General features: G+C 42.1%; 1 protein-coding gene across 1 annotated transcript; it reads right to left on the reverse strand.

The window, feature by feature from the left end:
- Positions 1 to 1033: 1033 nt before the first annotated feature.
- Positions 1034 to 15976, reverse strand: C8H8orf89 (chromosome 8 C8orf89 homolog). The gene is made up of 9 exons (XM_056854902.1): positions 15829 to 15976; positions 9756 to 9807; positions 8119 to 8279; positions 7411 to 7490; positions 7340 to 7377; positions 4828 to 4920; positions 3952 to 4062; positions 2762 to 2832; positions 1034 to 1197 (listed from the first exon to the last, which is right to left on the reverse strand). The coding sequence occupies exons 1-9, from the start codon at positions 15974 to 15976 to the stop codon at positions 1034 to 1036; spliced, it is 918 nt and encodes a 305-aa protein (XP_056710880.1).
- Between the last annotated feature and the right edge of the window lie 698 nt (positions 15977 to 16674).

A 16674-nucleotide genomic window follows, 5' to 3' on the forward strand; every position in this document is an offset into this window, starting at 1 on the left:
TCAAACTTTCTCCCCTTTTAAAACATTTAGTCTAATATACTGGAGAAAAACTATGCAGATTGTTTTGGGTTATTTTGATACTAATAAAAGTATTGCATAGCCTTTGGGTTTTGTTTTAGACTAGGAGCACTTGAACTCCAGTGAGTTCAGATTGCCTTAAAATTGCTGGTTGCAAGTATGCCACTGATTTATCAATTAATTGGATTGACTAATCACTGAACTACTTGTTGGATGGTTGCAAAACAATTCAGATTCCTCTGCAAACGATGCATTAGTTTTAAAGTGGCTTCTACTTTTTCTGTTCCCATTAATAATGATTTCTAATTAATGTGTGGTTTGGCATGGTTTACCTGTGTGCAGTTCTGCACAGGAGTAGTTGTGTAGAGATGAGTGTAGAGCCTGGGACCACCAGGTTTGACTCCCTCGCTCGACCATGGAAGCCTGCCAGTTGACATTGGGTCCATCACAGTCTCTCAGCTTCATCTACCCTCACAGGGTTGTTATAGGGATTAAGTGGAGGGCGGGTGAACTATGTGAAAAGCCGCTTTAGTACAACTGTGCAAGGCTTCTCATCTTGCAAGTGGCAGTCCCGAGCAAGACAGAAATCAAAACAACCTGCCCTCCTAAACGATGAAATGAACCAGCCAATTGTTATCTGGTGTGCCAAACTTGCATTTCCTGGACCAATGAACTAATCTTGGGATCAGCTCACCAGAATTGTTACCATTGATTAAGGTACGTTTGCTTGGCAAACTCATTCATGCTGATGACTATGACATCTCTACTTTGGACTAACACAACACCTGCACTCCCAAGTGCATCGGTTACACATTGCTAACAAACATTTGTGCACGGACAACTGGTAAAATTTAGTGAATTTACTCATGTAGATGGTAGCACCTCTGTACAAACTTATAAAATGTTTAATATCAAAGATTTGGTATTTTACATTCGTTATGAAGTCAATAAGATAGACACTGATCAATATATACTGTGGAAATAGGTTCTGTCTATCTCAAAAGAAAATACTTTTTTAAGGGAGCCTGCTCCTTGCCTGTGAAGTGTGATGTTTCTTGATCCGCCTGACTCTTGTGGTTTTCTCTTGGTGAATGGTTTCGCATTCCAGAGCAGCCAGTTGAGAAAGCCGCTGGATGTATTGAGAAGGAGCTCCACTAACAGGATCTGTGAAGTGACAGCCTGGGCAAAGAACAAAGGACTCAGCTGACTGCATGCTGCTAAGTGTTTATTTCATGTTTTTTACTTAATTATGGGCTGGAACAATAGTAACAGTATTATGCTAAAATATACCAAACAGTAAAATAAGCAACAAAAATCAGTAACCCAAAAGATTCAATGGTAGCATGGGTAGTTCTTTGCAGTAGAAACTAGATAAAATGGTCCCTTAACACTACAGAACTATGGTGGAGAGAACTGTACAATTGGAGTGGTTGCCTTTGTTTAGGTCTAGGAGTCTACCATTTTCAGGCCACTATGCCACCTCTGCTCTATACTTCCTCAAGGTTATTGTAGCAGCCTGAATAGCCCACCTTATCCCAGGCTCATCAGAGCTTGAGAGCTAACCAAGGTTGGCTATAGTCAGCAGTTGGGCGGGAGACCACTAAGAAAGACCGGGCTTACTATGCAGAGAGTGGTAATCGCAAACCACCTGTGCTCATCTGTTGCCTGGAACACCCTGTCGATGGAGTAATCATGAGTCAGTTCTAGTAGCAGTAGTAGTATGGAAGATTCAGGGAGCAGAATCCTCTAAGAGGAGATGGGAAAGTTCCATGCTGTTAACAGCCATGGTCATCCTGATTCCATGTCACCCAGACTGGAAAGCAAAGTTTGAGTTGCCATCTATTATTTATTATTTCCATTTGTTACCCTGCTCTTCCCGGCCAAAGCCAATATGGAACTAAATCCACTCATGTGTCCTGCATAATGTATAACTGGGAAGTTCTGAGCAACACCATGCAAAGTAAGAGTGCCATAGGAATTGAACTCTAACAACACAGACCTCCAGGCTCACTTTACATATTCAACCAGGGCTTTAGTTAGAAGGGTGGCTGATAGGGTGAACAGAATCCCTAGTTCATAAAATATATTACTTTTAATAAAATGAGCCTTCACCAAAAACAAAGTACGTTACTAATAGCATCATTCTGAATTCTATCAGATTTTATATATCTAGTTTAAACAAAGAGATTTACTCATTACAGAATGGCAAACTGTTGTCTGTTCCATTACATTTTCCCTTGCAATGTGGATGGTCATAAACAATACAAACTCAAGCATTTAAAGTAAATGGATGTTCAATATGTAGCCCAATCTTACACATTTTTACTTCGAGGTTTCAATGAGTTCAACATTGCTTTCAACGAAATGAAACAAAAATGTTCACAAATATTAGTATGTACGTCAGCTTTTCTAATATGAATCATCCAGTCTAGATTCTAGTTTAAATTCCTTTTTAATATTGCCAAATTAAACCTCTGGAGATGGGTTTACACGCCTTACTAAAAATGTTATCCCTTACAAGCATGCATTACAACAAGATTTCAACAAGTATTTACAAATTAGAATCTCCTGTGCATCTATTCTGTTAGCAATGGTGCTTTTCTTCCGCAGAAGGATCTTTCCCCTGATACAAGAGGCTCTGCTGCTGCTAGCAGATCCACAGATCTAAACTAGATGGCATTCAAAATGATGCTAGTTCTAACAAGGATAGGAAGTAGGACGTGAGATTTAACAAGCAGTATACCTTTGCCAGGCTTGAATTTGGACCCCTCTGGAAATGAAATTAGGCTGGAACACCGGTTGTACTTCTTCAACCTATAATATTTACATTACATGCGTTAAACAAGATAATGTACAAGTGGGAACCTGTAATTCTGAGTGCTCGCCAGCTGCCACCTGGAGATTGGCAACCCTAATTCCCCTAAAGGAAATGCATCATTTGGAGGGTGGGCTGTATAGCATGAGGTCATTTCCTTCCCCAAACCTTGCCCTCCCAGACCCTACTTTAAAGTTCTAACTGCTATACCACACTGGCTTTCATAGGATGACTGTTGTTGAACAGTAGCAAGCAGCCAGGCCTAGCTGAGTCATGCAAGTTGAGTGGTATCAAATCCCTCAGAGGTTGCTTCCAAGCCTAGTGTACGACGTGGAGATCTTCCAGAGTTACAACTGAATCATCATCGTCGTCGTCATCATCAAGATTTCACATTTTTCTGCAAACCTGTGCCCTTTTCAGGTTTGTAGAAAGATCTGTCTTGCCTGTTCGCAGTTCCAGTCACTGGATTTAAGTATCCTCAGATTTGGCCGACTTGGCTATCAGTATATAGATTACATTTATTATCTCCCCCTAAAGTCTACAGAAGACATGTACACTATGTGACAATTGTTTTGTCAAAATACTTTGCTAAACAATTATAATCTCCATTTAAATTCCTAGCAATATTCTTACAAAGATCAAAACATTGTACTGGTAAAACTGAGGCAGGATATTTTACCTAAAGATGACAACGAGATCCTGAAAATATTAACAAGTAAGATTTTTTATTCACAGTTACTGTCTTGACAAAATCCAAAAGAACCATGAAACAACCGGGCCCAAAGGGATGAGTTTTTCCTCAAACAGCTCCTATGCCACTTGAAAACTGTGGAAGCCTTCCTCAAATTCTGAAGCTCTTTTCTAATATGATATGTGGTTCAAACTCCAAGAGATCTGGTGGGTTAATGCAAGTTCTTGCACTTCAGATTAGTGAAGGTATACTTAATAGGACTAAGCTCCCATTCAACTCTTTGGAAATTGCTTCTGAATAAATTGGGCTGCTTGTCACAGGAAGATCCACGGATTAACTGAATTAATTTTCATGGGCAGCATCAATTGTCCCATTTTAGTTTAACCATATTTCAAAAATAAAAGGGGTAGCACCCAAACTATCTTACCTTTCAGCACCTTCTTCTCCAGCTCCACCATGCACCCCAGGTACCTTCAAAGAGCCTGGTTTCCAAGAACACGTCCCTCTTCTGTGAATGCCTTCAATGACTGTATCTCCTCTAGAAGAGGAGAAATAAAAATAAATGTTCCAAATAGTGGCAGTTTTTACAGCAATATACAGGGTTTTTTCACATTGTGTTGTGATAAAAAGGCTTTCATGGCCTAGAGGGCCCAAGGAAGTTGGGTCATCTGTACCACTGTCTTTGACATTGAGGAAGGGCTGTGGCTCAGTTGTAGAGCATCTGCTTGGCATGCAGAAGGTCCCAGGTTCAATCCCTGGCATCTCCAGTTGAAAGGGACCAGGCAAGTAGGTGATGTGAAAGACCTCTGCCTGAGACCCTGGAGAGCCGCTGCCGGTCTGAGTGGACAATACTGACTTTGATGGACCAAGAGACTGATTCAGTAGAAGGCAGCTTCATGTGTTCATGTGACATAACCCGTTCTAATAGCAGGTTTGTATTTCCAGCTGAATCAAATCTACTCACAGTCCACTGTGTTTGTTGGGCCTGTACTGCTTTCATAACTGCCCATCTACTCTATTTACTATAAGTTTACATGTCAACCTTATGATTAATCATGAGACTGCCATCCTGTACCCAAAAAAGGCTTGTCTATATCTACCTATATCTTACAGGAATATGGCACTGAACACAATCCCAGCCTGTTCCTGGACTGGGCTTTCACACCTGGGGAAGGCATGCCTCAACGCACATGTCCTAGCGGTGTGTAGGGGTTTCAGCCTTTGGCAGCCGCTTAAAACCTCACCTTTATGGTCTGAAATTAGTACAGCAGAATTAAACTTATCACACATAATGTAGACTTACCTGCTTTTGTAAAAGCTGTCAAAACATTGTGATGAGGTAGATGGCAGCCAGTATAAGGGTGGCAAACAACCATAGTCTTCATTAATGCAAGCGCTAAACCAATTGAACGAAGAAAGTCTTACAAAGAAGGCCAGTAAAATAAAAGGTAATGATCCATACTGTATTGCCTGCATTTCATTTAATTTCCCCCAGCACCTAAAGATACTCCTGAAACATATTCTAATAGTGTATGTATATAAAAAAAGCAGGCTTCGTGCCTTAAAATCAACAACACAACACAAGCCTTTATTAGCATATTAAAAGGAAGAGTGCCATAAAATCATCCACACTGAATAGTAGCAGTAGTATACAAAAGAATACCTGACACAACAGAAGACGCAAAGGCCCACTGATATATATTGCTGCAAAATGTGGAATGCAAGCACTATATAAATCAATCTTAATTTCACAGGATGAACCATAGTTGAACAGTAGAACACATGATTCACAAAAAAAGGTCTCAGATTAAATCATGGTTATTTCTAGTCAAACAACAGCAGGGCTGGTAAAGAACTGTGTGGCACAGCTTGAATAGCTGCTGACATTTAGGGCAGACAGTACTAGAATAAGTGGGTAAATATTTATTTACTTAAAACATTCCTATGTAGCCTTCTCACCAAAATAGGGTCCCCAGGTGGTGAAACAGAGTATCCATGTAGACCAAGCATTTTTAAGCATGTGCAATTGGGTGATTAAAATCTATTCTATGGATAGAATTTGTGAATTCCTATAGAAATATCAAATAAAAATAACAAGAAAAAAAGTTGCAATTGTAGGACCAACTGAACTAAGAGGTATTTGGTGGTGCCGTAAAATCACAGCTGACTTATAGTGACCCGTAGGGTTTTCAAGGCAAGAGGCGTTTGGAGGTGGTTTGCCATTGCCAGCCTCCAGGTGGGCTTAGAAAGTTCTGAGAGAACCACGACTAGCCCAAGATCACCCAGCAGGCTTCATGTGGAGGAGTGGGAATCGAACCTGGTTCTCCAGAATAGAGTCTGCCGCTCTTAACCACTACACCATGCTGGCTCTCTAGAGGTAAAAGGTACTTACTGATCAGTAAACACACAAACATACTGTTTACTTTTGGATACTGATAATGTAATCTTAAACAGAGTTATACCTGTCTAAGCCCATGGTGTCGCTCTGCTTAGGATTTTACTGTATTCATACCTTACTAGACTATGGATCCAGTAATCCATCTAACACATTCCATTCCAACTTCATTCCACGTAAATAAGCAAGATGGTGACTAAGTGGCAAGTAAATGAATCAGTTTAAACTGAAGAAAGCAAATCAAACCAAGGCCTGTTTGGGGTTTAAGACAGACGTAGTGTTTGCCTAATACCAATACTCAGCATTTACATAATGTTTCACATACATTATCCTAGAATATTCTGTGTAGGGTGGCTCAAAGTTATTATTTCCAGGGCTAGGGTTGATAGACTTTCAGTGCATTCCTGAGCTCTTTCCTTGAAGCAACTCAGGAGGCGAAGAATGGGCTGTGCCGGTGTACGTGGGATGGCCGCCGCCGGCCGTCCCACTTACACCACACAAAGTGGCCTGGATGCCAGTGGGAAGGCCCAGACGCTGTCCTCCCCGAGCTGCTCTGACAGCGCGGCCCAGGGACACCAACACAGCTTCGCATCCGGACGGCGCATGGGGCATTCCAGTGCCGGGCTGGGGGAAGGAGCCACCTTTAGGTGGCCTCCAAAGCCCTTTTGGGCCAGGAATGCCCCTTTTTTCTTTTTATCTCCTGTGCAACCCTTCCTAGGGTTGCACAGGAGATAAAAAGAAAAAAGGGGCATTCCCAGCCCAAAAGGGCTTTGGAGGCCACCTAAAGGTGGCTCCTTCCCCCTAGGAAGGGTTGCACGGATTTTTCTTGCTGCGAGGAGGTTTCAGCCCCAGTGGGGGGGCCGAAACCTTCTTTGGAGGCAGCGCAGCTTAGTTAGTATTCCAGAGAGTGGTAGCCCAGGCAAGTGAGAAGTCATATGGGGAAGTTATTACCAACATCATGTTTAACTCAGGCCAAGGTGAGCATTGACAGTGTGAACATCAGGTGGGGTAGACAGTGCTCAGTTCCCCCACCCCCTTGCCTTCAAACAAGTGATTATTGTTGTCACAGCTGATAGTTCTGGCTATCTGATCAGTGAGTTGGCATGCATCAAACGTGCTTCAGTGAATCAGAATCAGACAGCTTTGGATCTGGAAATATCATAATCCTCACTATATTGCGATTACTTATTCTGTAAGTGGGTATCTGTACCATTATTTGTAGTCCAAAAGTATGAGTCTTCCAGCTACTTGACTTCAGATACAAAACAGGCAAGCCGTGTATACCTAGAGTCTTCTGGGACATGCCAGTTAGGAATGCCAGTGTTGCAGTTGTGCTTCTGGAAAATATTCTGTGTAGTGCATTTTGGTAACAGAAATAGTTCAGACTATTCACAAAAGAACACAGACTTCAAAAATATACCTGACAGGATATGAATTAGTAGCACCTTTTGTCTTCTGTACAACAGGAGATGGGTTTGATATTGCGAGGTATCTCTCAGATCCCTGAGTAAGACTTTGCATTGCAGTATTTTCACTCATTTCTCTCAAGCCATATGCAGAGGTATATTCTGCTTTAAAAAGCAATTTAGGTAAAGTTATTTTGGTTGAGGCATATTCTGCTTTAAGCAATTATTCAAAGTAGTCAATCACTACTCTTGGTCAATAAAATTTAACACTATATTACAACTACAACCTGAAACACACTGACTTAGAAGTATCCCACTAAAGTCAACAGGAGACATCCGACGAAACATGCCCAGAATGGGTAACTGGTATGGTCTTTCATCTGGTCAGAAAACAAGTTCATCTGATGAGGCTACTTTTCTGGCCATGTGCAGCAAAATGGTAAAGGGCTTTCTTACGTGCAGATACTTACACACAGGCAAGCAAACACCTGTCTTTATCTGGCTAGATGTGCAGCTGGAATTTACCACAGTTCATATGACATGGACATCCTGTTCTTTGTGCTGGCCAACCAAATTGTGGTGTAGGGGTTAGAGTGTCAGACTTTCACTGAACTACCAGGTTCAAATCAAATGTCATGAAACTCACTGGGTAACCCTGGGTCAGTCACATATTCTCAGTCTACCCTTCCTTTGCAGGGCTGTCATGAAGATAAAGAGGACAGGAGAAAGATATACACTATTTGTCTCCTTTATTAAATACATATGTATAGGATGACATATATACAAGGTTTACCTTGTTTTATCTTTTTTGTCTTTATCACCGCATTCTTCCAGCTACGCTCAAACTGAAAACTCCCAAATGGTTTTCCTAAGACTTTGTTATCCAGATTCGTGCCGTCAGACGTCAGAGTTGGCAATTTTTGTTCTTCAGAAGGCTGGCAAACAATTGGTTGGCTGTTTTCAGAGACAAAACAATAATTAACCAACAGTGAATGATTTTCACATGTTGTCAGTTGCAGATATTTTCTCAGTCAAAAAGTAGGTAAACAGGTTGCTGCATTTCATGCCCCAGAAGCACCCATATTTCTGGGAAATCATGGTTTATACATACTGAGAGACTATGGCTATGACCAAAAATTTTTTCCAATATTTTTTGTTCATGGGCCCTGTCTGCTGAGGAAACTCTGGTGTACCAGAGAACTTCTGAATGTTGCAAAGGAGTGCTTTAGAGGGAACACCGAGTTCATAAAGAGCACTGGCCAAGTCTGCTGGGTCTTATTGTTGCTCACTGTAAACCTTGAGTGTGTCTCAAGGAACCCTCTGACACCTTACAGCTGGCTGTGCATTCTAGGAGACAATCAGTAAACTATATTTCAGGGGACCTTGTCTCCCAGCTTCTGATAAAGTTTTCAAAGAACCCCAAGTTTCCCCAGAAACAGCGCGAAAACCATAGCTACAAATGATTGAATCCTCCGTGGCATAGAATCAAACCTGCCCTTGTATAATAGGATAGTATTCTGATTATGTGGAAATGATTGTTGAATTTTTCCTATTTCACCCTTCCAGCGGCAGACCCTATGCCATATCTCATGTGTTTCTGGTGGACAGGAAGCCGCAAGTGATGCTCCAGTCATTCTTGTTGAACCGTGGACACTATTTCTTAGACACAAATCCTTTTAAAAGCAGAACAGATGTCTTGTTTTGTCTGGACAACATTATTTAGCTTGTATTAATCACTCTTAACATATACTTTTATTTTGCCATTTAAACTTAAGTAGACAGAGCTTCCTGAATCTCCTTTCTCCCCCTAAAATCTGAAACAAGAACTCCAAGTATACAGCAAATGGTTGAGAAACTTGATGATGTCAATGAAATGCCGACAGTGCCAAAAGCAGGGAAGAGAGATACTGGCTACAAGAAAGGAACAATTGGCTTGGATTGTATTTGTGGGTTAGCAAGGCAGAAAGGCAACAGACAATTTCAGCATCACAATTACATGCAGTCAGGGGAGATTTTAGCAGATAGTTTTTATTTCTTATCATTATTACTGGGGAGGTGGCAATGGTAGCAGTAAATTGCACTGTCTAGGTAGCAAAACAGTCATTCTGAGTTACACAGGTCTGTATTCTCTTAATCCAGTGCTTCCAATTACAAAGACATTGCTCCAATCTTCTGCCCATTCACCAAGCAGCAAGTCCTATTGAGGTCAGTAGGATTGAACTGTAAGGTGATCATCTCCATTAGTTCAAGAGAGGAATTATTAGTGAGTGGGCAGACTAACTTAGGAGGGACCAATACCTGCTGGGTTAACAGACAACATAACAAGAAGCCTTGTTGAAATCAATTTGGCCCTGACTTCATTTTAAAGCATATTTTTTGCAAGGTTGCAATGCTAATTTTATACTTGTTAGGCCATGGTAAAATACTTACAGTTCTGGAAGGCAAGAAATTTCTGGGAGCTTACCATTGTGCACCTGGGATTCTGCAATCAAATGAACAAAGCAGTAACTTATCAGATCCAAAGTGTCTCCATTGTATATGAAAAAGATGTCATACTACATTTAAAAATATGTGTATTGAAACATGGAAGGAAACATTATCATGAAAGTTCTGTTTTAGTTACTACATTCACAGATTTATCAAAATATTTGTAAACCATTCAGTAAGATTTCTTATTCTAGAATGTAACCTGATTCCCTACTCAGATTTTGGTTTGAACCCATGTCTTGGCATTACTGAAGTGCCTTTAAAAAAACCAAGTAACCATAAACAGCCTTGCAAGCCTTAACATAAAACTCTGAACATAAAACTCTGAACTATTAAGGCAACTGCTGCAAACAGCTAATTAGAGCTCACCTCATATTCCTGACTTCCTCAGAACAAAGAAAAGGTTATAAGAGCTCCTTACAGAGCACAAACTCACTCATTACCTTATATTTACTGGGGTCTTAGCTGATCCAAGATTACAAAGAGCAAAGTTTGGTGTAAAACAAAGCAGGAAGCTCCATCCAGCTGATAAAGGATGGGAATTCAATCAGGTCTCATGAGTATGTCAAAAGGGTTTCAATGTTGTTATTTTAATGCTTTAATATTTGTTGTATCAAATTGTTTTTATAATTATTTTATATTGTTGTTACCCACCATGTCCTGGGATGCCTGGCAGAAGTGCAGGTATATAAATATTTTTAAATAAATAAATAAAAATTTAGAGTTCTAAAATATCAGGTATCAAAACAATAGTTTCCTGCTTTGTTTTGCAAAGAACTCGAGTCAAGGAATGTATGGCAAGCCAGGTGCTCTGACTTACCACTTGGCTGCATAAGAGATAATTTCTCGATGCCCAGCCAGCCCCAGATCAGCAACAGCTTCTCCTGTGCTTTTCAATAAACATTCAGGCCAAACACACACACACATACATTTTCAAGTACTAATTATTATTTGGGAATCCTTTTCTCTGTCAGGTAACACACATTACCAGCATTCACAAATTACGTTTTTCTCAATTTACAGGTCACTTCCACTAATATTGAAAAAGACATTGTCCTTCCTCCCTCCACTTGTCTATTTCTGATGCTAGTCCATAGCATCCTGCAACCAAACTCCAAGTAACACCATAATACTGAGTGTAGTATTATCCACAGCTGCACAATTACTTTGGATAGAACCAACGTGAGCATTCTTGTCAATTTCACATCTATGATGCATACATATTTTAGTAACTTAAAGTATTATGAAATGCTTCAGCACTGGTGTGCACACATTGACCCCTAAACAAGTAAAATCTCACAACTCTTTGAGAACTGGAAGAGGACACAAACAATGAATGTCAATGTTTGTGTGGGGATATCCCGCAGAAGGTGAAGCTTTTGTAAAGAAACACCGTTGGGTTTGGCTGTCGCTGTGTGGAGAGATGTAAAATTTAAATTTTCCAGAAATTTCAAAGCCACAGAGGAAAATAGGGAAATTTTTGTTTGGAAAAAGAGTTTAGGGAAAAAAATGAAAGATGCAAGACTTGCAGCGCATTCCTGACTTCTGAGGATGAAAGTCCTCAGGAGGCCTGGAAGGGGCTGCGCTGGTGTTGGAGCCCCCCATGCCGGCGTCCGGGCTACTTCTGCCTCTGTAAGTGGCCCCAATGCCGGCAGGGAGGTCTGGACGCCGGTCTCCCGGTGCTGCTGTGGCAGGGCCTTCCGCCAGCATCCAACCAGTGTAAAGTCCAGGAGGCGTCCCCTTTCAGCCCGGCGTTCCAGGAGGCATCCCCTTTCAGCCAGGCACACCGGTGGTGAGAATGGTGGTGCTTCGCCTGCTTTTTAGCCCCTTTTTAGCAGGCACAGCCTCACTGTTCTCTATGGAGCGAAAAGCCCAATTTAAAAGGCTTTTTTTGAGTTTTCGGAGCTGGGGAAACGGGTTAGGAGGCGCCCCAGTGGTGCCTCCTCCCCGCTGTTCCCGCACGCCGAAAGCTCAGGAATGCACTGTTATTTTCCTATCAAACCTAACCTTCTTTTACTGACTGAACAACATAAAATGCATCATTTGTAACAGTATATTAAAGTGTACTATTTTGCATATTTACAGAATTTTAAAGTACATATGTTTTCACTTTCTATAAGGGAAATTGCAAGTATACCCAATACTTGATAAAGAGTTGCAAACTGCTGCACCCTATGTGCTACCATAGCACATGTATCTTATATTTTTACCATTTGAGGGGTAGGAAAAAATAACAGCTGAAGCTAGAAAACATTTGTAGTAAACCAAAGAAAGTTTATTATTTGGAAAGAAACACACGTACAATCACAATAGATAGGACTTATCAGCTTATTTGGATATGAACGTAAATGTTATAACACTGAAAACACTAAATTCTTTAAGAATGTATTATCATTAAACACATTACAGCAGGGTTTGGGGAGGGGAGGGACTTCAATGCCATAGAGTCCAGTTGCAAAAGCGGCCATTTTCTCCAGGTGAACCGATCTGTAACAGCTGCAGATCAGTTGTAATAGCAGGAGATCTCCAGCTAGTACCTGGAGGTTGGCAACCCAATATATTATGCATACCAGTTTTAATGTGAAATTCTAATTCATAAATACTATGGCATTAGGTAAATCACTGTGGAATGAACTTTAGTATGAAGTCAACACTTCATTGGGTAAATTATGAATTTTACGCATATGAAAAAAAGCATGTTTTAAGAGAAAAACCAGTACCAAAGGATGATAATATCAAATTTGGCATCTAGCAGGAAAGAGACGTTAGTTGTGAAAAAAAGTTCTTGTTTACACCCCATCATCACTGATCTAGTTTAGCACAAAAAACATACCACTTATTTTCTAAACGTGTATCTTTAGAACCTTCCTGCTAGATTACAATCAGCATTAGTGTTCAAAAATGGGAACACACAAGAATGCTGGCGGTACCAGAAGCAAGCTTTTTAACAGAAACATGATATGCCTGTGTGACAGAACAAAGAAAGAGTGCCCTGCTTTGCTAATAAGCAACCATTCAGTTAAATTACTCCAATGTCTATACTAAATAAAGCTTGGACTCACAAAGTGTTGACAGTTGAAGTTCAAATATTTGTTTTTTAACTAACTGTAGCATACATTTTCTATTGTTGAAATCATATACCAAGCAAGAATAAATTAACTCTGCATGATGTTCATAGAACTGCCACTATCAATTTGTATTATGACTCCAAACACTTGTCTAATTCAATAGCCAGTTCAAGCTGGTTGCTGAGAACTCTGTATATTAATGAGGACTTAGATAACCGGCCTCTAGATATAGAAACATAAGGATATCAGGGGCTTCGCTTCTTGTCTACCATATAATCCTAAAATTCTTTGTCCCACTATTACTTTATTTAGAAAAATTGTACGCTGCCTCTCCAGAAATCTGCTTAAGGCAGCTTACAAAATAAAAACTATAAATACGAAACATTAAAAGATACTAATTAAAATCCAGCATGAGGGTGGGTGGGATCCAGCCCAGAATAAAAACAGAGAACATAAAAACAGACGACAGACAACTTAAAATAAGTTTCCATAGGGTTTTCAAGGCAAGAGACATTGGGAGGTGGTTTGCCATTGTCTACCTCTGTGTCTCCACCCTGGTATTCCTTGGAGGTCTCCCATCCAAATACTAGCCAGGGCTGAGAGTGTGTGACTGGCCCAAGGTCACCTAGCAAGCTTCCATGGCACAAGTGTCCTAGTCCGACACCTTAACCACTATACTGGCTCCAAACTAAACAGTGTTAAAAAGTCAACACCTTAATTAAAAGCCTGGGTGAGCAGAAATGTTTGGGCCTGGCACCTGAAAGAAAACAACGTAGGCACCAGGTGAGCCTCAAGGAGAAGGGCATTCCATAAGTGAGGAGCCACTACTGAAAAAGCCCTGACTCTGGTTACCACCTCCCCAATCTTTGAAGGTGGAGGCACTGACAGCAGGATTTGCAAGGCAGATCTTAACTGGCAAGCTGGACAATATGGGAGGAAGCAGTCTTTCAAGTACCCTGGCCACAAGCCATTTATGGCTTTAAAGGTAAGAAGCAGCACTTCTTATCTGGAAACAAACAGGCAGCCAGTGCAGATCTTTCAGCAGTGGGGTGATATGATCTCTGTAACCTGCCCCTGACAATAGCCTGGCTGCTGCATTTTGCAAAAGCTGAAGTTTCCGGACTGTTTTCAAAGGTAGCCCCACCTAAACCACATTGCAGTAATCTAACCTGGATGTAATCAGAGCATGGATCACCATAGACTGATCATGCTTTTCAAGGAACAGTTGTAGCTGGCATATCAGCCAAAGAAGATAAAAGGCACTACGTGCCACAGAGGAGCCTCCAACTGTAGTCCAGGATCCAGCAGTACCCCAAGCTACATACCTGTTCCTCTATTTCCAGATCCTGCAAACCAATTAGTCCTTTCTCAGGCACTTCTTCCCTAGTATGTCCTTCTTCCTATCCCAGTACTTCCACCCCAATCCCCTGGGTAGCTACTAGAATTGCCAAAGGGTGACTTTGAGACCTCACTATATGAAGTGGGGTGGAGAACCAATGCTTCTTGCCAGCATGGTGTAGTGGTTAAGCTAGGACTGGGGAGACCTTGGTTCAATCCCCCCTCTGCCATGAAGTTCACTGAGCAAATTTGGATTAATCACTAGCCTAATCTACTTCATAGGGTTGTTGCAAGTATAAAATAGAGGCAAGAACTATGCATTCTGGACTCCTTGAAGGAAATAAAATATAATAGATTAACATGTCACAACTCCCCAAAATGGATTTTTATTGCAACCCATAGACAAAGATATTGCTTTTCCTCATCTAGCCTTTGTCTCCTGGATAGGAAACTGGGGGTGGCATCAAGGGTGACATCACACAAGCAATAAACAGATCCGGCCCAGGGACTGTCAGTTGCTGATTCCAGTCTAGCCTAACACTGTTTTCTATACCTTTAATGTCTACCAACAGGTCTAGCAAAACCCATTAATATTCAAAACCCCACATCACTACCCATGTCCTGGTTGTTTAATTTGTTACTTTTAATGCTATCTTTAGTACTGCTATTAAAGTTTGCCTACTCAAAGAACTCCAAAACCACCACTTATTCCAGTAACTCTAAATCAAAATTAACGCTCTCTAAGCCATGTCTCAAATTGACATGTAATTGCAAAGCATTCAATCTGTACACTCCCTCTGCTATCCTGGATGAAATCATACTCCATTCCCTGCTTTTACTGTTTTGGACCAAGAATCTCCTCCAGGTCTCATGCTCATAATCATTAACTGTGGAGTAGGATCTTATCACCCAGAGTGTTAATAACTAAATGAGTTGCCTCTATACGGTACAACTGTTCTCATTACGAATAGCCTGCTGCAAATACCCACCCTCACTGTTTTGTTTACAAGAGCTGCTGCTGAATCTCGGAGTATCCTTTCCTCTAAGGGGGTTGAGTGGCAAGCTTGGATCCCAACACCTCCTTGCTTCAATACTTAGCATGTGTATGGTATTCTGGAGTGCTGGAAGCTTTCGCAAGTATTCGCTTGCCATACACACCACACCTTTGGCGAGTTATCTCATTGAGCAGACAGGGGGCGGAGAAAATGGCAGTCCAGTCCATCCCTTAACTGATATCATTAGCTTAACTTATATCACTGGAAATCTCAGGCACGAGCGGCAAAAGCGCAAAACAACGTGGCTACTGCAAATAGTCTAATGAGCACAAGATCAGCACATAAGTGACTGAATACCAATGATGCCAAAACGTGATCAAACGCGTGTAGAATTCTTCTGAAGTGGCATCAAAAGTCCAATGATATAAAGGTCTTCAGTGTTGTGTGGTGAAAGCCAAAACAGGTCTCCGGTAAATACCCTATTTCGCAACCGCTTTTTCGTCACCGGCAGTCCACAAATACATATTCTCTTCGGAACTTTTGTTCTGTAAAAATGGGTTAGTGCTGATAGCCTCGCTTATATCGTTAGCAACTCCCCCCCCCCCACTCACGCACCCCGTGGCTCTAAGCGCGTCTGCTGCGGGTTTTTGCTCATGGCGGCCCCAACGTCGTCGCGCTTGGGGGGAAGCAAAGGGCGGTCAGCCGCGTCCGAGGAGCCGCCGCCAACGCGCCCCTCGCCCCTCCGTACGGCCGGCGGAGGCATTCATGGCCCGCGACAGCAGCCCCGGCCCAACAGGGCGGCCACATCCCAGCCCCGCCGCCGTTTGTGCCGCAGCAAGGCAGGCCTCACGCAGGCAGGGGGAGCCGGGCCGCGGGTAACTAGGCAACGAGGGGAGCCACAATGAAGGGGCGAGGAAGCGCGAGGGAACCTCGGGGGTGATTGGGCGGAGTGTTTGTGCAAGTGCGCACGCGCGTGCGTGAAGCGCCGTCACGGAAGGTTTTGCCGCTCTTGAGATGCCCTCCCCCCCCCTCATCCCTATTCTCAGAACTCGACAATAAGCTGCCATGCAGTTTTGAGAATTCAGGTGGGGAAAAAGTGCATCTGCAGAGCGACAAATTCAATGCAAAACCTCCCATGAATAAATGGCGATGGCGACCCTATGAACGGAGAGCCTCCAAAACGTCCTGTCGTTAACCGCCTTGCAAAGTGAGGGGCGTGGCTTCCTTAAGGGAATCGATCCGCGGCTGCCACCTTGGATGGCTTTAAGAGGGGAGTGGACCTGTTCATGGAGGAGAAGTAGAAAAGGGCAAGAGCCCAGTAGCACCTTAAAGACCAACAAAAATATTTTCTGGTAGGGTATGAGCTTTCGTGAGCTGCAGGCTGTTGCCCTTTTCTACTGCTGCAGACAGACTAACTACTGCAGACAGACTAAAGCTCATACCCTGCCAGAAAATATAATT

Source organism: Euleptes europaea, chromosome 8, assembly GCF_029931775.1.
Source record: "Euleptes europaea isolate rEulEur1 chromosome 8, rEulEur1.hap1, whole genome shotgun sequence".
Taxonomy (NCBI): domain Eukaryota; kingdom Metazoa; phylum Chordata; class Lepidosauria; order Squamata; family Sphaerodactylidae; genus Euleptes; species Euleptes europaea.